Source organism: Triticum dicoccoides, chromosome 2B (assembly GCF_002162155.2).
Source record: "Triticum dicoccoides isolate Atlit2015 ecotype Zavitan chromosome 2B, WEW_v2.0, whole genome shotgun sequence".
NCBI classification, from domain to species: domain Eukaryota; kingdom Viridiplantae; phylum Streptophyta; class Magnoliopsida; order Poales; family Poaceae; genus Triticum; species Triticum dicoccoides.
This window is the reverse complement of record NC_041383.1, coordinates 531,725,739-531,749,460: the sequence shown is the minus strand read 5'-3', so window position 1 is coordinate 531,749,460 and position 23,722 is coordinate 531,725,739. Positions and strand designations below refer to the sequence as shown.

At 45.0% G+C, this 23,722-nt stretch overlaps 1 protein-coding gene across 1 annotated transcript; it reads right to left on the bottom strand.

Annotated features, from left to right (window-relative positions):
- Positions 1-3,184: 3,184 nt before the first annotated feature.
- Positions 3,185-6,707, bottom strand: LOC119367966 (potassium channel AKT3-like). The gene is given in 9 exon segments (XM_037633339.1): positions 3,185-4,131; positions 4,285-4,360; positions 4,481-4,678; positions 4,769-4,954; positions 5,163-5,315; positions 5,375-5,620; positions 5,711-6,606; positions 6,609-6,629; positions 6,632-6,707. Coding segments are annotated over 9 exon segments (2,799 nt in total).
- Between the last annotated feature and the right edge of the window lie 17,015 nt (positions 6,708-23,722).

Genomic DNA, 23,722 nt, shown 5'->3' with positions numbered 1-23,722 from the left:
TCCGCTAGCTCCGCCACTGCATGTGAACATTGCAACAACAAAATGCCATGGTGCTTATAATGAAACTACCAAGGTAGTTTATTGATGAAACTACCATGGTCTAATTAATAAATTGCCATGTTGCTGATAATAGAACCGCCATGTTCTAATAGCTAAAAATGCCATGACCTAATTTATAAAAATGTATTGGTCTAATAACCGAAATTTCCATGGCCTAATTTATGAAAATGCCATGCTACCTATAATAAGACTAGCACGGCCTAAAAATTCCATAGACTAATTAAAATAGAAAATGTCGTGGTCTACTTAATAAAAATGCCATTGTCTAATTACTAGAATTACCATAGTGGCTAAAAGATTACCATAGTCTAACTAATAGACAATGCCATGAGCTAAAAAGTAAAAATGACACGCTACCCAAATAGAAACTGTCATTGCCTACTCAATAAACATGCCATCATGTAAATACAAAAAAATGCCAAGTTACCTATAATAACAATCAAGATTAGAAAAGAAAAAGTTCTCTATGAAATGCCATGCTCTAAAGAGTTAAAAAAGAGTTGTGAATCACCAGAAAGGAGCAAACTCGGGCGACGCGTGCCCTCAGAAAGAGCAAACCTGGACGGTCTGTGCCCTCACCAGACTACCCCAAAGATGAAGTGGAGGAGGCCAGTGAGAGGTCAAATAGCTTCGGCAGTGAGCAGATCCGACTCGATCCATATTGCGTCTTCAACCGCTACTTCCGCGACGAAGACAACAAGGGCAAGAGGAAAGGTGGTCGCGAGTGAACTTTCTCCATAGCTCATAGCTCAATAATGCTAGACCTACGAAAATCTACAAATATTTTACTTAACTTTTCGAACTAAACCCACCTGAATTCAACTGGGGTGGCCCCTTCATCCCCTATTACCAATCATAATTCTCCAAATCAGCTTGCTTGTATAAAAATTAAGTAACCTTTTGTAGATGTAGCATTACTCCATATAACTAGACTAGTATCATGCCAATTTTTTTAGCCCGGTGACATGTAGAACTACTAGGTTATTTTAACGCATGTCATTGCATGGATTTGAGAATTTGCTAATAAGGTACCGTGGACACTGATATTTAAGAGATGGCTGGTCACTATTCATAAAGATGTATATTTCTGTGGAAGGTTAGAGCATCTTCAGCCGCGCCTCCAACAAGGCCCTCTAGGCGACTTTTCGGCCGCCGGCGCCAAAAAATCGGCCAAGTCGCGTCCCAGGGGCCCATTTTTCGCCGGCTCGGACCAAAATTGGCGCCGGCGGATCCAACCCGAACCCGGCGCGCTCGGGGGCGCGGGCGAATCGTTTTTGGCGCCAAAGCGCCGTGGGGCAGCCGCGTCAGCGACACCGCCCGCCTCGTCTTCCCGACGCCTCGGTTTCCTGCGGGGAATCAATGACAAGACCGCCGCCGGTCAGCTTTGCCATTGATTCCTCACGGGCGGCGCGCCGCCGCCTCCCCTCCCTCGGGTGCGTACACACGGACGCGGCGCGGATATATATGGTCTCGCTCGCCTGCGTTGGAGTGCCACCTCTCCACACCTCTCCCGAGCGCCGCCGCCGAGCTCTTCTCCTCATCCCAGCCCTCCCTCTCCCGCCGATCTCTTCTCCGCAGCCATTCCCTCTCCCCGATGGCCGAGCGTTTTCCCGGAGACGAGGCGGCGGCCAATGGCTTCGGCCGTCGTTCGCTCCGCGAACAGGAGTCCTGGCTCCTGTTCCAGGCGAGCATCCCGGCGCCGCCGGACATGCGCACCGGGCCGACGGGCTGGAGGCTCAGCAATGGGGGAGTGCCCATTCCCCCGTTCCCGACGCCGTCACCAAGCCATCGTACTTCGCCAACGAGGTCGAGATCGCGCGCGCCTCTCTCACCGACGCCGAGCGCTCCCTTCCCCAGTACGCCGCCGACAACAACGCGGCTTGGGCGGCGTACTTCAAACGCCGCCAGCACCAGCGGCTGGCGTCCACCAACGGGGCGCCGGTGGACGGCGGCATCAAGAACAACGAGGGGCGCCACCTCTGGTGGGGCGTCCCCGGCCGCACCCTCGACGGCGTGCTGACGCACCTCGAGGGCGGCAACAACCCACCGTTGGCATACCCCCCGGCGAGGACGGCCGCCCCGACGCACCGCCGATGCGACGGGCAATGGGCGCCAAGGAGGTTCGGCTCCTCCTACTCTTCTTCCTCGTCGCGTTCTTCCTCCCAATCCTCCGGCACTCCATCGTTGCTCGGCGTCAAGGCCGAGCCCGCGGCGGAGACGCCGCTCGCCCGGCGTACACGCAGCACCGGCATCGTCATCAGCGAGGGCGGCCGGCGCGCCTCCTCGTCGGCTCCTCCCCCGTGCTTCGTCAAGCCGAAGACGGAGCCGGGTCTCGTGCCGGTGAAGACGGAGCCGGGGCTGGCTCCGGTGAAGATGGAGCCGGGGCTGCTGGCGCCAGTGAAGGCGGAGCACGGCGAGGTCGAGCTCGACGACGACGCGGCCCTTGAATGGGCACGCCAAGACTCCCTGAAGATGGCGAGGGAGCGCCAGCGCGCCGCCCTACAGCGCTTCGCGCAGCGTCGCCGAGGCCGCGACGAAGGCGGCGTCGTCATCATCGACGACAGCGACGACGACGACGACGCGCCGCCGCCGTCGCCACCAGCCGGGGAGGGGGGTCCAGCAGGGGCGCCCGAATCAAGGAGGAGAAGGCCGACGATGGCGGCGACGACGCCGACTTCTCGGCCTTCAGCAAGTTTTTTTGACTAGTTTTTATATGTAATGGCGTGTTTTAGCCCAAGTTTGCAAATATAAAAGCCCAAGTTTACCGAAAATTGGCGTGTTTCAGCTCAAGTTTGTCTAATTTTACTTTTTTTTCTCATGCCTGGGGCCGGCCCTAGGGCGACGGCTGGGGGCCAACTCGCCCCGGGCCCACTTTTTGCGCCGGGTCAACCCCATGCGGCGATTTTAGGCGCCCCCTGGGGGCCAACGACTGGAGATGCTCTTAGAGAGCCGGATTTGCTAGGTCATGCTGTGGATGCTCTAATGTTGTACTAGGAATCAAGTAAGAGACAAGAGGATCAGATTTCCGGCCAAAGCTGTGCAATCCATATTATCTTCCTATAAGTATCGTATTATTTCATTTTTTGAAAGATCCAATATTACAACCAATGCATCGGTGCTTTCATTATTGTTTCCTATGCCCGCTGGTAGTGTCGGGAACCCACTGATCTGAGACTAGGAGGAGGTGGTCGCCGTCCCTGACGAGTCTCACGTCGTCGATCTCGGCGCCGTCGCTCGTTATTACCCTCGTCGCCGCGAACCCGAATCTGTTCCCCCCGAGCTCGAGCAGCTGCAGCATCGTCTCCGGCACGAACACGAGCAGCCTCCTCTCGCCCCGCCCCTGTTCAGGGCACGAGATGGTCACCCGGACGTGCGAGCTGATCGGATTCCTCTCGTGGCGATGCAGGAAGCTCGTACCGCCGCCGCCGTCGAGTCGGTTTCCGTGGAACGACGAGGAGATGACGCCAAAGAGGGAGTTCCGGAAGCTGGCCATCCGCTGCGGCGTGCTGCGCGCCGACGAGGAGTTTGACTGGGGGCCCGCCCGGTTCGGCGACGGCGACGACCCGACGCTACCGCTGGGTGGCAGTACTCTCGCCGACGGCTCGCTCCTGAACCTCGTGACCTGCGGAGCCGCTGGCGCCACGGCGACGCCCTCCTCCGTCGACGAGGGCTTCGGCGCTCCCTGCTGGTCCTGGTGGCGGTGCGACGCGAACAGCTGCTGAATGTCGGTGTGGGCGTGGCGGTCGGCCAAGGCCGTCGGCGTCAACCCGCGGGCGTCCACCCTGTCAGGATCAGCGCCGTGCTCTAGCAGGACCCTGACCATCCTGGCGTTTCCGTCCAGGACGGCGCGGTGCAGCGGGGTGGTGCCGTCGCTAGAGCACGCGGCGGCCAAGTCCCCGCCGCACCGGGCGATCTCCCCCAGCAGCACGGCGTCGTCCTCCTCGACGGCGACGCGAGCGTACATGGCCCCGTCCCCCGCCGACAGGTCCGCACCGGCCTCCAGCAGCAGCTGCACCACGGGCTGGTGCCTCCTGCACAAAGCCTCCCACAGGGGCACCTTTCCTTCTGGATCTGCACGTCAACCAATCTCCTAATTTGACACTAATTCAACTTAGAATTCAAATTATTCAGCAAATGGCATGAAATTTTCATAATCATGTAGTAGTAGGTAACAACCCATTTGCCAGAATTTTCAAAACTTTTAATTTTGCGACGCATATATACCTCTGGCATTCGCATCAGCACCATTCTCCAACAGGCGCCTGACGCACTGCTCACTCCCATTGGAAGCCGCTATATGCTGTTCACAGATAAATAATCAAATCATATTTAACCTGAGCCATTCAGATCCATGAACAAATTAACCAAAATGAGCATTCTCAACAACAACAACAACAACAACAAAGTGGCTCGTGACTACCAGTGCTGTACGGCCGCAGTTATCGGTCTCATTGGGGTCCAGGCCGCGCTTCAGCAGCTGGTGCATCAGAAAGTCATCTCCTCTGGACGCCGCGAAGCAGAGCGTGATTGGCAGATCAAGCTGGCCTGTGGCAAGCATGCGCTCGATGTCCTTGGCGATGCGAGAGATCACGCCGTCACCCTTGTGTTCCTTGAGGTACTGCATGCATGACCAAAACCCCCCAAAAAATTCAGTGTTGTCGTACCCCTTTGTTCATGTTGGGAGGGAGCATATATACTGAAAACTGACCTGGATGAGATTGTTCATGATTATGGTGGCATCCCCAACATTTGACTGGACGACCTTGAGAAAGTTGGCGCGGTCCAGGCGCAGGAGCTGGCACAGGGACTTTGTCCGGGCCGTGAAGAGCTGAGGCCTGTAGCACAGGACCCCGATCTCGCCGATGACTTCGCCGGACTTGGCCATGCTGGCCAGCTGCATATGCATGCTCACTCAGCTTGTGTAGTAAGTAGTAGCAAGAGCTATGAAGAAGGAACAAGCCGTAGCTGGACAGACTTGCCTGCTCTGCACCATTCTGGATTTCCAGCAACTCCTGCAGATGCGCCACTTACATGGATTAGCGAGAAAAGTTGAAGATAACTGAGGATCGGAAGGATCATGAAGAGAGTGTGATCATTTTTACCACACTACCAGTGACAATGATGTAGAAATCCGAGGGCGCTTCGTTCTGCAGTATCACGTCTTCTCGCGGCGCAAAGTACTCGGCGCTCATCTCAGACACCTTCCCAAGCAATTGCGCAGCAGAAACAAGGTAACCAGTTGAGCAAATTCCCCACTGAATGCCATCATCATCATCATCATCTTGTTAGATCTCTGTTAGTAGTGAAGTATTACCAGCTGGAAGATGAGGTCATTGGAGACCCCCTGGAAGAGGTAGACGTTCTGGACCAGCCCGAAGAAGAGGTGGTGCGAGATGCTGGACCTTAATGCTTTGGGCAGCGCGTCCAGCGTCTCCTGCTGCTGGAGCCCCTCTGAGTGCGTCCTGAATTTCAGGCTGAGGTGAGAGATCATCTGATCCTGCAGCCGCTTCGGCAGCTCGTGCCGCTGCGCGAAGCTCGTTGCCGCCTGGATCTTGTCCCTCTGATCGATCAGATGACCAGAAGTCAGCCGTCAGTATGGCTGGCTATCTCAAGTTCTCAACAAGAGAGAGGTTGTAGCTGTAAGACTTACGTATTTCCTGGTGCGGCTGGTGCCGTGGACGACGAGGTTGGTCATGTTGCCGATGAGGTAGGCGGTGAGGCCGAGATTGAAGAGCATGTAGAAGGTGGTGAAGAGCATCTCCCTCGAGTTGACGGCGTGCATGTCGCCGTAGCCCACAGTTGTGAGGGTGGTGATGGACCAGTACATGGACGCCACGTAGCGGTTCCAAAGGCTCTCGGTGTGGAAGTGCGGCATGGAGATGCTGATCCAGGTCTCGGCCGGGTTCGGGTACCGGTCGGCGAGGAGATAGTAGAAGCACCCAGAGCAATGCACGGCGAAGAGCGTTACGGCCACGAGCTTGGAGCACCGGACCCAGAAGTAGCTGAACTTGCGGTCCTTCTCCATGCGGGACAGGAGGGCACCGACGCGCCGGAGTCGCCAGAGGCGGAGCATGCCGAAGACGCCGTAGGTTCGGAGGTCGGGAGGGAGGATCCGGCGGGAGAGCTCGGTGGGCACGGTGGAGGCGACGTCCAGGACGAGCCAGGTGCTGGCGTAGCGCCAGGCGATCTTGGCGGGCTCGTCAACGAGCAGGTAGGTCCTCTTGTCGGTGTAGGCGACGAAGAAGGTGAGGACGATGTCCATGGCGAAGAAGACGTTGACGGTGTTGTCGGCGATGGCCAGCGGGCCGTGGGGGTTCTGGAGGAAGCCGAACTCGAAAGGGGACACCCACGCGGAGTAGAGCACGAGGCAGACGAGGTAGCTGTCCCACAGCCGGTAGCGAGGGTCGTAGGGGGACACGACCCAGCGCCGGACACTGGTCCGTCTGAAGCTGTGGCTGTGCTGCGCGCCCAGCGACGGGAGGATCGCCGTGAAGACGCTGAACCGGCCGCCGCCGCTTTCGCCGCGAGACTGGACCCCGCCGCCCCGGCCCCACGGCGCGCACCAGGACCCGGACGTCATCGTGCGCCTGTCCTTCGAAACGTACGGCCGCGGTCACGTGACCGGCGCCGGCGGCGAGCCTTTGCATGCGACGGCGACGGCGACGCGATGCCCAGGTTTCGCTCGCGGCGGCGAGACGCGCGGGCGGTCGATCGTTGCGCCAGTGGCTTGCGATGTGCTGTCCGCGCCCGGGTTGCTTTATTTAGGCACGCAGAGTGGGCGCGGTGGAGAGTGTCACTCGCTCGCTCGCGCGCGGCTTGGTCTCTGTCTCTCGCCGGCAATCCAGAATCGAGCGCAGGGAGGGAACTTCTCCCGCTGTTTGCGGCGGCTGCTGTGCTCGATCTCAACGCCAACGCAGCGACTGCAATCCAAAAGGTACTCCTAGTTTCCCACTACTACTTGCTAGGATCCAAAAGTTGCTCCTAGTTTCCAACTCCTGCTATCTTGTTGTGCTCGAGTTCAACGCCAACACAGCAACTGCCGTGAAAACGTAGTGCTTCCGTACGCCCCCGCCCACACCAAAACGTATATTGGCTACGATGGTCATTTCACATTTCATATACGAATACCCGCCCGCCGCCGTACGTCCGCCCGCGTATGCCGCACATGTCGCCCGTACACTAGCCCCATACGCCATACGTCGTCGCCGTATGCCCGCACGTCTGCACACTTGCGTCGATAGTTGTGGGAAAAAAAACCGTCGAATGACCTGCCAACGCCCGCCGTTGTAACCCTAGCAGCGGTAGTCCTTCTCCACGCCAGTCGCTGTCGCCCTCCACGTCGCCCCGGTCACCGCCCAAACAATACGCCGCGGGTGCCCCGCCACCATCGCTGCTGCCGGCGTGTTCCTTTGCCGTCGCCCGGATGGCCGATCACCCGTGAATATCGTCGCCGCCTTCCTCCATGGCCTCCGCCTGCCTCGGCCAGCCATCATCCTCACGCCGTGGACGCCTGCCTCGGCCGGCCAGCATCGTCACGCTGTCAGCGCGTTCGTCGTCGGACTGCAAGAGGTGGGTTTGACTCTTACCTATGGACTTATTAAGTGGGTGCTAATTTAATGCATAAATTTGTGCGACGTACTGTTAATCAATTTCGTTGTGCACATAATATAATTTTGACATACTTTAATTAATGAACTAATTATTTTAGGGATGATGTTTCATGATCTTCGATTGATCTTAGAATTTATTTATACATGTATAGATGGAGGAGGAGACCGATTATGATGGCGATGATTACGTCGACGACAACAGTCCTCGTCATTGAATATGGACGAACCTGCCGAGGAGAACTACATGAGTTTGGATGAATCTTATATTGGCAATGTAAGTGTGATCAACGTTGATAAAAACATTAAAAACGATCAACATACACTTACATGTATTTTTTTCACATCATGCAGCTACATGACGATAATGATGATGATATGGATATCGATGATTCATTTGCTAAAAGCGTGCTCCAGGTTTGTTTTAAAATATGTAGGACAAGAAATGATATAATAACCGCATGACCACTTACATGTATTATTTTGAAATGTGCGCAGAAGGACGCGGACGGGGAGTTTGAGAGGAATATTGTGGATGATGAAAGTGGCAAATGGCACGTTGATGCATCTCATGATGAGAGCTCGAGCAAAGTAAGTTTTGAAACTTACATATATTAAATATTAAAATAATAACTGACTGACATACATGGTTATATGCCTTATTTTACAGGGAGATGTTAATAGTCCTAGCGGGATGGATGATCATGTTATTGATGATGAGTTTAACTTTGACATCGGATTTGATGAATATCAGCAAGATTCGTTGGACGGGCATTGGAAGGTGATGACGAAGACGTTCAGGTCACTAGGAGAGGCTTACACTTTCTATAACCAGTACGCTAAGGACCGTGCTTTCAGTGTTGGAAAGGACTTGCAGAAATTTTCGAAAGGTCCTGAGGGAGGTAGGCGCTTGAGGAGGTATCTGTGTACGAGAGAGCTGGAAAACGACAGGCAAAATTATGTACAATGGAAGGCAGGACCCGCAGGCTCAGAGGGGAGAGTCGATGCTTCTGCGATGCAAATATAACTTTGAAGCTTGATAAAGAGCGTGACGTTTGGTATGTGAGCAATTTCAGTGATGATCACAGTCATGTTCTAGCTAGACCGGATGAAGTCATGTTTCTCCGTTCTCATAATCAGATCAAAGAACTTCAGAAAGCTGAGATCTTAACTATGGCAGGTGTTGGAATCAGGAAACATATGATTTTTCATAACTTCGCCAGCAGGTAAGGGTCATATACTAAGGCCAGTTTTGGGAGGAATAAGCTTTATAATATGTGCTATAGAGAGAAAATGAAGTTGCTTCCACAAGGTGATGCAAACACTGCCATTGGGATTATGATGATCAGAAAGGACAGGGATCCAGATTTCTTCTTTGAGCACACCGTCGATGATGAAGGAAGGCTGAAAAACCTATTCTGGTGTGATTCTCAATCACGGCGAGACTATATTGACTATGGTGATGTGACCGTATTTGACAGCACATACAGGATGAATAGGTATAGTGATACGTCTCCAACGTATCTATAATTTTTGATGTATTCATGCCATGTTTATAATACTTTTACATGATTTCGGTATGATTTGATTAGAACTAACCCGAACTAGCGTTGTTTTCAGCATAACTACCGTGGTGTTGTTTTTTTGTAGAAATAAAAGTTCTCGGAATGCGCTGAAAATCAACGGAGATTTTTTCTGAAAAATATAAAAAATACCGGAACGAAGATTTACCGGAGGGGAGTCCCATGGGACCCACGAGGGTGGAGGGTGCCTCCCCTGGGGCGCGCCCACCTGCCTCGTGGACTCTCCGTGGAGCCCCCTAACTTGTTCTCGACGCCAACCTCTCCTATAAATCCCCAAACCTCCAGAACATAACCTAGATCGGGAGTTCCGCCGCCGCAAGCCTCTGTAGCCACCAAAAACCAATCGGCGCCCTGTTCCGATATCCTGCCGGAGGGGGGGGGGTCCATCACCGGTGGCCATCTTCATCATCCTGACACTCTCCAGGACGAGGAGGGAGTAGTTCACCCTCGGGGCTGAGGGTATGTACCAGTAGCTATGTGTTTGATCTCTCTCTATCTCTCTCTCTCTCTCTCTCTCTCGTGTTCTTGATTTGGAACGATCTTGATGTATCGTGAGCTTTGCTATTATAGTTGGATCTTATGATGTTTCTTCCCCTCTACTCTCTTGTAATGGATTGAGTTTTCCCTTTGAAGTTATCTTATCGGATTGAGTCTTTAAGGATTTGAGAACACTTGATGTATGTCTTGCGTGGGATACCCATTGTGACAATGGGGTATTCTATTGATCCACTTGATGTATGTTTTGGTGATCAACTTGCGGGTTCCATGACCTTGGGAATCTATGCATAGGGGTTGGCACACGTTTTTGTCTTGACTCTCTGGTAGAAACTTTGGGGCACTCTTTGAAGTTCTTTTGTGTTGGTTTGAATAGATGAATCTGAGATTGTGTGATGCATATCATATAATCAAACCCACAAATACTTGAGGTGACATTGGAGTATCTAGGTGACATTAGGGTTTTGGTTGATGTGTGTTTTAAGGTGTTATTTTACTACAAACTATAGGCTTGTTTGTGACACTTATAGAAATAGCCCAATGGATTGATCGGAAAGAATAACTTTGAGGTGGTTTCGTACCCTACAATAATCTCTTCGTTTGTTCTTCGCTATTAGTGACTTTGGAGTGACTCTTTGTTGCACGTTGAGGGATTGTTATATGATCTAATTATGTTATCATTGTTGAGAGAACTTGCACTAGTGAAAGTATGAACCCTAGGCCTTGTTTCGAAGCATTGCAATACCGTTTTTGCTCACTTTTACCACTTGTTACCTTGCTGTTTTTATAATTTCAGATTACAAAAACCTATATCTATCATCCATATTGCACTTGTATCACCATCTCTTCGCTGAACTAGTGCACATATACATTGTATTGGGTGTGTTGGGGACACAAGAGACTCTTTGTTATTTGGTTGCAGGGTTGTTTGAGAGAGACCATCTTCATCCTACGCCTCCCACGGATCGATAAACCTTAGGTCATCCACTTGAGAGAAATTTGCTACTATCCTACAAATCTCTGCACTTGGAGGCCCAACAACGTCTACAAGAAGAAGGTTGCGTAGTAGACATCAAGCTCTTTTCTGGCGCCGTTGCCGGGGAGGTTAGTGCTTGAAGGTATATCTTTAGCTATTGCAATTAATCTTTTAGTTTCTTATTTTATCACTAGTTTAGTTTATAAAAAGAAAACTTCAAAAAATTTAATTGAGGGTGCCTCATATGCTTTATCTTTTTAATGTCTTTCGTGAAAATGATGGAAAGGAAAATTGTGCCAAAGTGTTAGAAGAAGAATGCATTAAAATGTTTGGCACTAAATCTTTGAATGACGAGCAGGGTTGCAATGTTGTTAGTATGAATTCTTGGAATATCCATAGTACTAATGATGATTGCACTAGTCATGATGAAAATGTCTCTTATAAGCATGTCAAATTTTGTGGAGTGCATAGAGTTTGCAGGTACACACCAAATAGGGAAGATAGATTTTGCAAGAGGCATAAGTATTTAGAAACTAAATGGTTTCAAGAGAGGCTAGATGTTTGTGCTGAAAATTTAAAATTTCTTTGCCATCCTTGTGAACTTTGCAATAAACGTGATCATTTAAATCTCCAACGCAAATTGTTTCATGATCAAATCGTGTCCAAAAATTGTGATGACTTGATTTCCCTTGTGCATCATAATGAACTTAGTTTGCTCGTGGATTATGAAGAAATGAAATGTATAACTAAGTATATTCCAGAATTTGTCCTTGATAAAATTCTTGATTTTGATCTAGAGGAAATTTATATGTATTGTGCGGTGAATTGCATTGAAAATCCTTATATTGTCAATTACATAAAGACAAGAAAACAAATAGAAGATGAAGAGGATATTAATGAAAGGGCAGAGATTTCCCAATATCCTCCTATTCTTTCTTATGATGAATCAGGTAACGAGGAGGAGTTTTCTATTCAACCAATCTCATTAATAAGGAGCTCCAAAAAAGGACTAAACCCACACATAATGTGGAGAAGAAAAAGAAAAGACGGAGAAGCAAAGGTAAAAAGGTATCCCTCCCAAATGATGTTGATCCTACTACTCATTGTGATGATGATAATTGCTATACTATTGGTACTATCCATAATATTAATGATGAGAGTGATTATGCTTATGATATGCAAAGGCCCAAGCTTGGGGATGCTATGTTTGATGAGAATGACATGTTTGAGAATTTATTTGCTGCAATTAATGTTTGTCCCAAGCTTGGGGATGCTATGTTTGATGAATATGAAATTTCTAGTCCCCCAAGTTTTGATGAGAAAAGTTATTATGATGATAGCATGCCTCCTGTTTATGATGATTATATTGTTGAAAATGGGTTCGGAAGAGTGTCAACTTCAGGAAGTAATGATCCCACTATTTTGGAAGGTGTTTAATCTTATTGTGATAATCATGAAAGTGGATTTGGAGAGGTCATGGCTTTATTTAGTGATGAATCCACTATTTTGGAAGAGGTTCCAATTGATTATGAGAACAAAGTTGCTATCTGATACGTCTCCAATGTATCTATAATTTTTGATGTATTCATGCCATCTTTATAATATTTCTACATGATTTTGGTATGATTTGGTCAGAAATAACCTGGACTGACACTATTTTCAGCAGAACTACCGTGGTGTTGTTTTTTGTGCAGAAATAAAAGTTCTCAGAATGCGCTGAAAATCAACGGAGATTTTTTTGGAATATATTAAAAATACTGGAATGAAAATTTATCGGAGGGGAGTCCCATGGGGACCACAAGGGTGGAGGGCACCCCCACCGCCTAGGGCGCGCCCATGTGCCTCGTGGACTCTCTGTGGGCCCCCCTGACTTGTTCTCTACGCCAACCTCTCCTATAAATCAGCAAACCTCCAGAAAATAACCTAGATCGGGAGTTCCGCCACCGCAAGCCTTTGTAGCCACCAAAAACCAATCAGGAACCTGTTCTGGCACCCTACCGGAGGGGGAATCCATCACCGGTGGCCATCTTCATCATCCCGACGCTCTCCATGATGAGGAGGGAGTTGTTCACCCTCGGGGCTGAGGGTATGTACTAGTAGCTATGTGTTTGATCTCTCTCTCTCTCTCTCTCTCATGTTCTTGATATGGCACGATCTTGATGTATCGTGAGTTTTGCTATTATAGTTGGATCTTATGATGTTTCTCCCCCTCTACTCTCTTGTAATGGTTGAGTTTTCCCTTTGAAGTTATCTTTTCGGATTGAGTCTTTAAGGATTTGAGAACACTTGATGTATGTCTTGCATGGGATACCCGTGGTGACAATGGGGTATTCTATTGAGTCACTTGATATGTGTTTTCGTGATCAACTTGCGGGTTCCATGACCTTGGGAATCTATGCATAGGGGTTGGCACACGTTTTCGTCTTGACTCTCCGGTAGAAACTTTGGGGCACTCTTTGAAGTTCTTTCTGTTGGTTGAATAGATGATTATGAGATTGTGTGATGAATATCGTATAATCATACGCACGGATACTTGAGGTGACATTGGAGTATCTAGGTGACATTATGGTTTTGGTTGATGTGTGTCTTAAGGTGTTATTTTACTACGAACTCTAGGGTTGTTTGTGACACTATTAGGAATAGCCCAATGGATTGATCGGAAAGAATAACTTTGAGGTGGTTTCGTACCCTACAATAATCTCTTTGTTTGTTCTTCGCTATTAGTGACTTTGGAGTGACTCTTTGTTGCATGTTGAGGGATTGTTATATGATCTAATTATGTTATTATTGTTGAGAGAACTTGCACTAGTGAAAGTATGAACCCTAGGCCTTGTTTTGAAGCATTCCAATACTGTTTGTGCTCACTTTTATCGCTTGCTACCTTGCTGTTTTTATATTTTCAGATTACAAAAACCTATATCTACCATCCATATTGCACTTGTATCACCATCTCTTTGCCGAACTAGTGCACCTATACAATTTAGCATCGTATTGGGTGTGTTGGGGACACAATAGACTCTTTGCTATTTGGTTGCAGGGTTGTTTGAGAGAGACCATCATCATCCTACGCCTCCCATGGATTGATAAACTTTAGGTCATCCACTTGAGGGAAATTTGCTATTGTCCTACAAACCTCTGCACTTGGAGGCCCAACAACGTCTACAAGAAGAAGGTTGCATAGTAGACATCAAGCTCTTTTCTGGCGTTGTTACCGGCCGGGAGGTTAGTGCTTGAAGGTATATCTTTAGATCTTGCAATTAAATCTTTTAGTTTCTTGTTTTATCACTAGTTTAGTCTATAAAAGAAAACTACAAAAAATGGAATTGAGGGTGCCTCATATGCTTTATCTTTTTAACGTCTTTCCTGAAAATAAGGATTCTGATAATTGTGCCAAAGTGTTAGAAGAACAATGCATTAAAATGTTTGGCACTAAATCTTTGAATGGTGAGCATGATTGCAATGTTGTTAATATGAATTCTTTGAATATCCATGATGCTAATGATATGCAAAGCCACAAGCTTGGGGATGCTATGTTTGATGAAGATGATATTTTTAATCCCCCAAGTTTTGATGAGAAAATTAAGTTTGATGATATGATGGCTCATATTTATGATGATTATATTGATGAAAGTGGGTTTGTAAGTGTGTCAACTTTAGGTATTATTGGTCCCACTATTTTGGACGGTGTTGAATCTTATTGTGATAATTACGAAAGTGGATTTGGAGAGGTCATGACTTTATTTAGTGATGAATCCACTATTTCGGAAGAGGTTCCAATTGATTATGATAACAAAGTTGCTATCTATGATGATTATTGTGATGACATGTATGCTATAAAGAATAATAATAACCATGAAACTTGTCATCTTGATTTTAATTTTCAATTGGATTATGCCTCACATGATAGTTATTTTGTTGAGTTTGCTCCCACTACTATTCATGAGAATAAATTTGCTTATGTGGAGAGTAGTAAAATTTCTATGCTTGTAGATCATGAAAAGAATGATTTATGTGATGGTTATATTGTTCAATTCATTAATGATTCTACTGAAAATTACTATGAGGGAGGAATATATGCTTGTAGGAGTTGCAATAATATCAAGTTTCCTCTCTATGTGTTGAAAATCTTGAAGTTATGCTTGTTTTGCCCTCCTATGCTAGTTGATTCTTGTTCCCATAAGTTGTTTTCTCACAAAATCCCTATGCATAGGAATTGGGTTAGGCTTAATTTTACTATAAATATTCTTCATGATGCTCTCTTTATGTTTCCATTCTTATCTTTTATGTGAGCATCATTGAAATCATCATGCCTACCTAAAAAGGCATTAAAGAAAAGCGTTTGTTGGGAGACAACCCAATATTTACCCCTACTATTTTTGTGTGTCCACATGATTAAGATACTATATTAATCATGTTTTATAGCTTTTGTTTCAATAAAGTGCCAAGTAGAACCTTTGGGAAGACTTGGGTGAAAGTTGATGCGATCTTGCTGTAAAAAACAGAAACTTTGCGCTCATGAGATTAGCTGTCATTTTTTTATAGAAGAGTGCTTTTAAGTTGATTCTTTTTGCATAAGATAATATACAAATTCCTCATGTCCAACAATTAATTTCATAATTTTTGGAGTTACAGAAGTATTCGAAAGTTATAGATTACTACAGACTGTTCTGTTTTTGACAGATTCTGTTTTCTATGTGTTGTTTGCTAATTTTGATGAATCTATGAGTAGTATCGGAGGGTATTAACCATGGATAAGTTGGAGTAAAGTAGATATAACACCAATATGAATTAATAATGAGTTCACAACAGTACCAAAAGTGGTGATTTATTTTCTTATACTAACAGAGCTTACGAGTTTTCTGTAAGTTTTGTGTTGTGAGGTTTTCAAGTTTTGGGTAAAGATTCAATGGACTATGGAATAAGGAGTGGCAAGAGCCTAAGCTTGGGGATGCCCAAGGAACCCCAAAGTAATATTCAAGGACAACCAAGAGCCTAATCTTGGGGATGACCCGGATGGCATCCCCTCTTTCGTCTTCGTTCATCGGTAACCTTACTTGGAGCTATATTTTTATTCACCACATGATATGTGTTTTTCTTGGAGCGTCATTTTATTTTATTAGGTTTTGCATGATGTTTGAATAATATCCCAAGATCTTAAATTCTTAAATGTTAGAGAGTCTTCACATAGTTGCACATTATTCGACTACTCATTGATCTTCACTTATATCTTTTGGAGTAGTTTGTCATTTGCTCTAGTGCTTCACTTATATCTTTTTAGAGCATGATGGTAGTTTTATTTTGAAGAAATTGATGAACTCTCATGCTTCACTTATATTGTTTTGAGAGTCTTTAGAACAACATGGTAATTTGCTTGGGTTATAAATTTAGTCCTAATATGATAGGCATCCAAGAGGGATATAATGAAAACTTTCATATAAATTGCGTTGAATACTAGGAGAATTTTGATTCTTTATGATTGTTTTGAGATATGAATATGGTGATATATATTAGAGTCATGCTAGTGGAGTAATTGTGAATTTGAGAAATGCTTGTGTTAAAGTTTGTGATTCCCGTAGCATGCACGTATGGTGAACCGTTATGTGATGAAGTTGGAGCATGATTTATTTTTTGATTGTCTTCCTTTGTGTGGAGGTCGGGATCGCGTGATGGTTAACTCCTACCAACCCTTCCCCTAGGAGCATGCGTGTAGTGCTTGGTTTTGATGACTTGTAGATTTTTGCAATAAGTATGTGAGTTCTTTATGACTAATGTTGAGTCCATGGATTATACGCACTCTCAACCTCCCACCATTGCTAGCTACTCTTGTGCCGCGCAAATTTTGCCGGTACCATACACCCACCATTTACCTTCCTCAAAACAGCCACCATACCTACCTATTATGGCATTTCCATAGCCATTCCGAGATATATTGCCATGCAACTTTTCACCGTTCTATTTATTATGACACGCATCATCATTGTCATATTGCTTTGGATGATCGTGTAGTTGACATCGTATTTGTGGCAAAGCCACCTTTCATAATTCTTTCATACATGTCACTCTTGATTCATTGCACATCCCGGTACACCACCGAAGGCATTCATATAGAGTCATATTTTGTTCTAAGTGTCAAGGTGTAATTCTTGAGTTGTAAATAAATAGAAGTGTGATGATCATCATTATTAGAGCATTGTCCCATGTGAGGAAATAAAAAAGAGGCCAAAGAAGCCAATCAAAAAAAGAGAGGCCAAAGAAGCCAATCAAAAAATGAGAGAGAAAGAGAGAAGGGGCAATGCTACTATCCTTTCACCACACTTGTGCTTCAAAGTAGCACCATGATCTTCATGATAGAGAGTCTCCTATGTTGTCACTTTCATATACTAGTGGGAATTTTTCATTATAGAACTTGGCTTGTATATTCCAACCATTTGCTTCCTCAAATGCCCTAGGTCTTCATGAGCAAGCAAGTTGGATGCACACCCACTTAGTTTCTATTTGAGCTTTCATACATTTATAGCTCTAGTGCATCCATTGCATGGCAATCCCTACTCACTCACATTGATATCTATTGATGGGCATCTCCATAGCCTGTTGATATGCCTAGTTGATGTCAGACTATCTCCCTCCTTTTGTCTTCTCCACAACCACCATTCTATTCCACCTATAGTGGTATGTCCATGGCTCACGTTCGTGTATTTCGTGAAAGTTGAAAAAGTTTGAGAATACTAAAGTATGACACAATTGCTTGGCCAAAACTGGCTTTGGGCATGATTTGAATATTTTGTGTGACGAAGATGGAGCATAGCCAGACTGTATGATTTTGTAGGGATAAGCTTTCTTTGGCCATGTTATTTTGAGAAGACATAATTGCCTTGTTAGTATGCTTGAAGTATTATCTTTTTCATGTCAATATTAAACTTTTGTTGAATCTTATGGATCTGAATATTCTTGCCACAATAAAGAAGATTACATTGATAAATATTTTAGGTAGCATTCCACATCAAAAATTCTATTTTCTATCATTTACCTACTCGAGGACGAGCAGGAATTAAGCTTGGGGATGCTGATACGTCTCCAACGTATCTATAATTTTTGATGTATTCATGCCATGTTTATAATATTTTTACATGATTTTGGTATGATTTGATTAGAACTAACCCGAACTGACGTTGTTTTCAGCAGAACTACCGCGGTGTTGTTTTTGTGCAGAAATAAAAGTTCTCGGAATGTGCTGAAAATCAACGGATATTTTTTCTGGAAAATATAAAATATACTGGAACGAAGAGTTACCGGAGGGGGGTCCCGTGGGGCCCACGAGGGTGGAGGGTGCTCCCCTGCCTCGTGTACTCTCCATGGGGCCCCTGACTTGTTCTCGGTGCCAACCTCTCCTATAAATCCCCAAACCTCCAGAAAATAACTTACGTCGGGAGTTCCGCCGCCGCAAGCCTCTATAGCCACCAAAAAGCAACCGGGACCCTGTTTCGGCACCCTGCCGGAGGGAGGATCCATCACCGGTGGCCATCTTCGTCATCCTGGCGCTCTCCATGATGAGGAGGGAGTAGTTCACCCTCGGGGCTGAGAGTATGTACCAGTAGCTATGTGTTTCTCTCTCTCTCTCTCTCTCTCTCTCTCTCTCTCTCGTGTTCTTGATTTGGCACAATCTTGATGTATCGCGAGCTTTGCTATTATAGTTGGATCTTAAGATGTTTCTTCCCCTCTACTCTCTTGTAATGGATTGAGTTTTCCCTTTGAAGTTATCTTATCGGATTGAGTCTTTGAGGATTTGAGAACACTTGATGTATGTCTTGTGTGGGATACCCGTGGTGACAATGTGGTATTCTATTGATCGACTTGATGTATGTTTTGGCGATCAACTTGCGGGTTCTATGACCTTGGGAATCTATGCATAGGGATTGGCACACGTTTTCGTCTTGACTCTCCGGTAGAAACTTTGGGGCACTCTTTGAAGTTATTTGTGTTGGTTTGAATAGATGAATATTAGATTGTGTGATGCATATCGTATAATCAAACCCGCGGATACATGAGGTGACATTGGAGTATCTAGGTGACATTAGGGTTTTGGTTGATGTGTGTCTTAAGGTGTTATTTTACTATGAACTCTAGGGCTGTTTGTGACACTTATAGGAATAGCCCAATGGATTGATCGGAAAGAATAACTTTGAGGTGGTTTCGTACCCTACAATAATCTCTTCGTTTGTTCTCCACTATTAGTGAATTTGGAGTGACTCTTTGTTGCATGTTGAGGGATTGTTATATGATCTAATTATGTTATCCTTGTTGATAGAACTTGCACTAGTGAAAGTATGAACCCTAGGCCTTGTTTCAAAGCATTGCAATACCGTTTTCACTTACTTTTACCACTTGTTACCTTGCTGTTTTTATAATTTCAGATTACAAAAACCTATATCTATCATCCATATCGCACTTGTATCACCATCTCTTTGCCGAACTAGTGCACCTATACAGTTTACCATTGTATTGGGTGTGTTGGGGACACAAGATACTCTTTGTTATTTGGTTACAGGGTTGTTTGAGAGAGACCATCTTCATCCTACGCCTCCCACGGATTGATAAACCTTAGGTCATCCACTTGAGGGAAATTTGCTACTGTCTACAAACCTCTGCACTTGGAGGCCTAACAAGGTCTACAAGAAGAAGGTTGCGTAGTAGACATCATATAGCATGCGATTTATACCGTTTGTTGGTCTAAACAATCACCGTTACACCACATTATTCGGTTGTGCTATTGTGTCTGATGAGACGAAAGATACATATTTCTGGCTGCTTCAGACGTTCTTCAGAGCACTTTGTTAGAAGAAGCCTAGGTCACTAATTACTGATGGATATGCAGCTATGATAAAGGCCATCAGAAAGGTACTTTCATACATTTGGCATCGTCTTTGCTCGTTGCATATTGAGAAGAACATGCAGAAACACCTTCACCATAAGTCTCTAAAGGAGTCCAGGTCTCTACTTTATTATGCCACTTCACATAAAGTCTTTGACGAGAGATGGGTAGCGTTTACCGCCAAATGGCAGTCGGAGAAAACAAAGACATGGTTATGTAGGATGTACAAGGAGAAAAGGCTTTGGGTGGCATCATATCTGTCTGGTGGGTTTTTCCTTGGTATGCGAAGTAACCAGAGAAGTGAGAGTCTGAACTCATGCCTTCACATGCATCTAGACTCCGGTATGACTATTGTTGACATGATTGTGCACTATGAGAACTGCATCATCCGGCTTTGTGAGAACGAGGCGCATGCCGATTACACGAACACACAGACATACCTAGTACCAGTTGCTACTTCTTCAGCATGCGTTGGTTTTCCCATGAAGAGGAAAGGGTGATGCAGCAAAGTACTGTATGTATTTCCCTAAGTTTTGAGAACCAAGGTATCAATCCAGTAGGAGACAACGTACAAGTCACCTAGTACCTGCACAAACAATCAAGAACCTTGCAACCAATGCGATAAAGGGGTTGTCAATCCCTTCACTGTCACTCGCAAAAATGAGATTTGATAAAGATAATAAAGTAAATATTTTTGGTATTTTTGTTATATAGATTGGGAAGTAAAGATTGCAAAATAGTAAACGAGATGCGATGTAAATAAAAGAGATGCAATATAATAGGAAAGAGATCCGGGGGCCATAGGTTTCACTAGTGGCTTCTCTCAAGATAGCATGTATCACGGTGGGTGAACAAATTACTGCCGAGCAATTGATAGAAAAGCGCATAGTTATGAAGATATCTAAGGCAATGATCATGAATATAGGTATCACATCCGTGTTAAGTAGACCGATATGATTCTGCATCTACTACTATTACTCCACACATCGGCCGCTTTCCAGCATGCATCCAGAGTATTAAGTTCATAAGAACGGAGTAACGCATTAAGCAAGATGACATGATGTAGAGGGATAAACTCAAGCAATATGATATAAACCCCATCTTTTTATCCTCGATGGCAACAATACAATACGTGCCTTGCTGCCCCTACTGTCACTGGGAAAGGACACCGCAAGATTGAACCCAAAGCTAAGAACTTCTCCCATTGCAAGAAAGATCAATCTAGTAGGCCAAACTAAACCAATAATTCGAAGAGACTTGCAAAGATATCAAATCATGCATATAAGAATTCAGAGAAGAACCAAATAATACCCATAGATAATCTTGTTCATAAATCCACAATTCATCGGATCTCGGCAAACACACCGCAAAAATAGTTACATCGAATAGATCTCCAAGAACACCGAGGAGAACTTTGTATTGAGAATCAAAGAGTGAGAAGAAGCCATCTAGCTAATAACTATGGACCCGAAGGTGTGTGGTAAACTACTCACGCTTCATCAGAGAGGCAATGGTGTTAATGTAGAAGCCCTCCGTGATCGATTCCCCCTCCGGCAGATCGCCGGAAAAGGCCCCAAGACGGGATCTCACTAGTACAGAAGGTTGCGGCGGTGAAAAGTTGTTTCGTGGCTATCTCTAATGTTTCTAGGGTATAAGAGTATATGTAGGCGAAAGAAGTACGTCGGTGGAGCTACGAGGAGCCCACGAGGGTGGGGAGGGGGCGCCTACCCCCTGGGTGCGCCCTCCTGCCTTGTGGCCTCCTCGTGGAGTTCCAGACTTCAACTCCAAGTCTTCTGGATTGCTTTCGGTCCAAGAAAGATCATCGCAAAGGTTTCTTTCCGTTTGGATTCCGTTTGGTATTCCTTTTCTGCAAAACTCTAAAATAGACAAAAACATAAACTGGCACTGGGCCTCCGGTTAATAGGTTAGTCCCAAAAATAATGTAAAATAGAATACTAAAGACCATTAAACATCTAAAACAGATAATATAATAGCATGGAAAAATAAAAAAATATAGATACATTGGAGACGTATCAAGCATCCCCAAGTTTAATTCCTGCTCATCCTCGAGTAGGTAAATGATAAAAACAGAATTTTTGATGTGGGATGCTACCTAACATATTTATCAATATAATTTTCTTTATTGTGGCATGAATGTTTAGATTCAAGACAAAAGTTTAATATTGACATAAAAATAGTAATAGTTCAAGCATACTAACAAAGCAATCATGTCTTCTCAAAATAACATGGCCAAATAAAGCTATCCCTACAAAACCACATAGTCTGGCTATGCTCTATCTTCATCACACAAAGTATTTAATCATGCACAACCCCAGTTTCAGCCAAGCAATTGTTTCGTACTTTAGTATTTTCAAACTTTTTCAATCTTCACGCAATACATGAGCGTGAGCCATGGACATAGCACTATGGGTGGAATAGAATGGTGGTTGTGGAGAAGAAAAAAAGGAGAAGATAGTCTCACATCAACGAGGCGTATCAACGGGCTATGGAGATGCCCATTAATACAAATCAATGTGAGTGAGTAGGGTTTGCCATAAAACGGATGCACTAGAGCTATAAGTGTATGAAATCTCAACAAAAGAAACTAAGTGGGTGTGCATCCAACTTGCTTGCTCACGAAGACCTAGGGCACTTTTGAGGAAGCCCATCATTGGAATATACAAGCCAAGTTCTATAATGAAAAATTCCCACTAGTATATGAAAGTGACAACATAGGAGACTCTCTATCATGAAGATCATGGTGCTACTTTGAAGCACAAGTGTGAAAAAGGATAGTAGCATTGTCCCTTCTCTCTTTTTTCTCTCATCAATTTTTTTATTTGGTCCTTTTATTCTCTTTTTTTATGGCCTCTTTTTTTAGTCCAGAGTCTCATCCCGATTTTTGGGGAAATCATAGTCTCCATCATCCTTTCCTCACTGGGACAATGCTCTAATAATGATGATCATCACACTTTTATTTACTTACAACTCAAGAATTACAACTCAATACTTAGAACAAAATATGACTCTATGTGAATGCCTCCGGCGGTGTACCGGGATGTGCAATGAATCAAGAGTGACATGTATGAAAAAATTATGAATGGTAGCTTTGCCACAAATACGATGTCAACTACATGATCATGCAAGGCAATATGATAATGATGGAGCGTGTCATAATAAACAGAACGATGGAAAGTTGAATGACAATATATCTCGGAATGGCTATGGAAATTCCATAATAGGTAGGTATGGTGGCTGTTTTGAGGAAGGTATATGGTGGGTGTATGGTACCGGCGAAAGTTGTGCGGTACTAGAGAGGCTAGCAATGGTGGAAGGGTAAGAGTGCGTATAATCCATGGACTCAACATTAGTCATAAAGAACTCACATACTTATTGCAAAAATCTACAAGTAATCAAAACAAATTACTACACGCATGCTCCTAGGGCGAGGGTTGGTAGGAGTTAACCATCGCGCAATCCCGACCTCCACACATAAGGAAGGCAATCAATAAATAAATCATGCTCCAACTTCATCACCTAACGGTTTACCATACGTGCATGCTACGGGAATCACAAACTTTAATCCAAGTATCTCTCAAATTCACAATTAATCAATTAGCATGTCTCTAATATCACCATATTCATATCTCAAAACAATCAGAAAGAATCAAATTTCTCATAGTATTCAATGCACTTTATATGAAAGTTTTTATTATACCCATCCTGGATGCCCATCATATTAGGACTAATTTTATAACCAAAGCAAATTACCATGCTGTTCTGAAAGACTCTCAAAATAATATAAGTGAAGCATGAGTGATCAATAATTTCTATAAAATGAAACCAACACCGTGCTCTAAAAAGATATAAGTGAAGCACTAGAGCAATATTGTGTAGCTCAAAAGATATAAGCGAAGGACATAGAGTATTCTAATAAATTTCGATTCATGCGTGTCTCTCCCAAAAGGTGTGTACATCAAGGACATAGAGTATTCTAATAAATACAAGACGCTCCAAGCAAAACACATATCATGTGCTGAATAAAAACATAGCCTCAAGTAAAGTTACCGATAGACGAAGACGAAAGAGGGGATGCCTTCTGGGGCATCCCCAAGCTTAGGCTTTTGGTTGT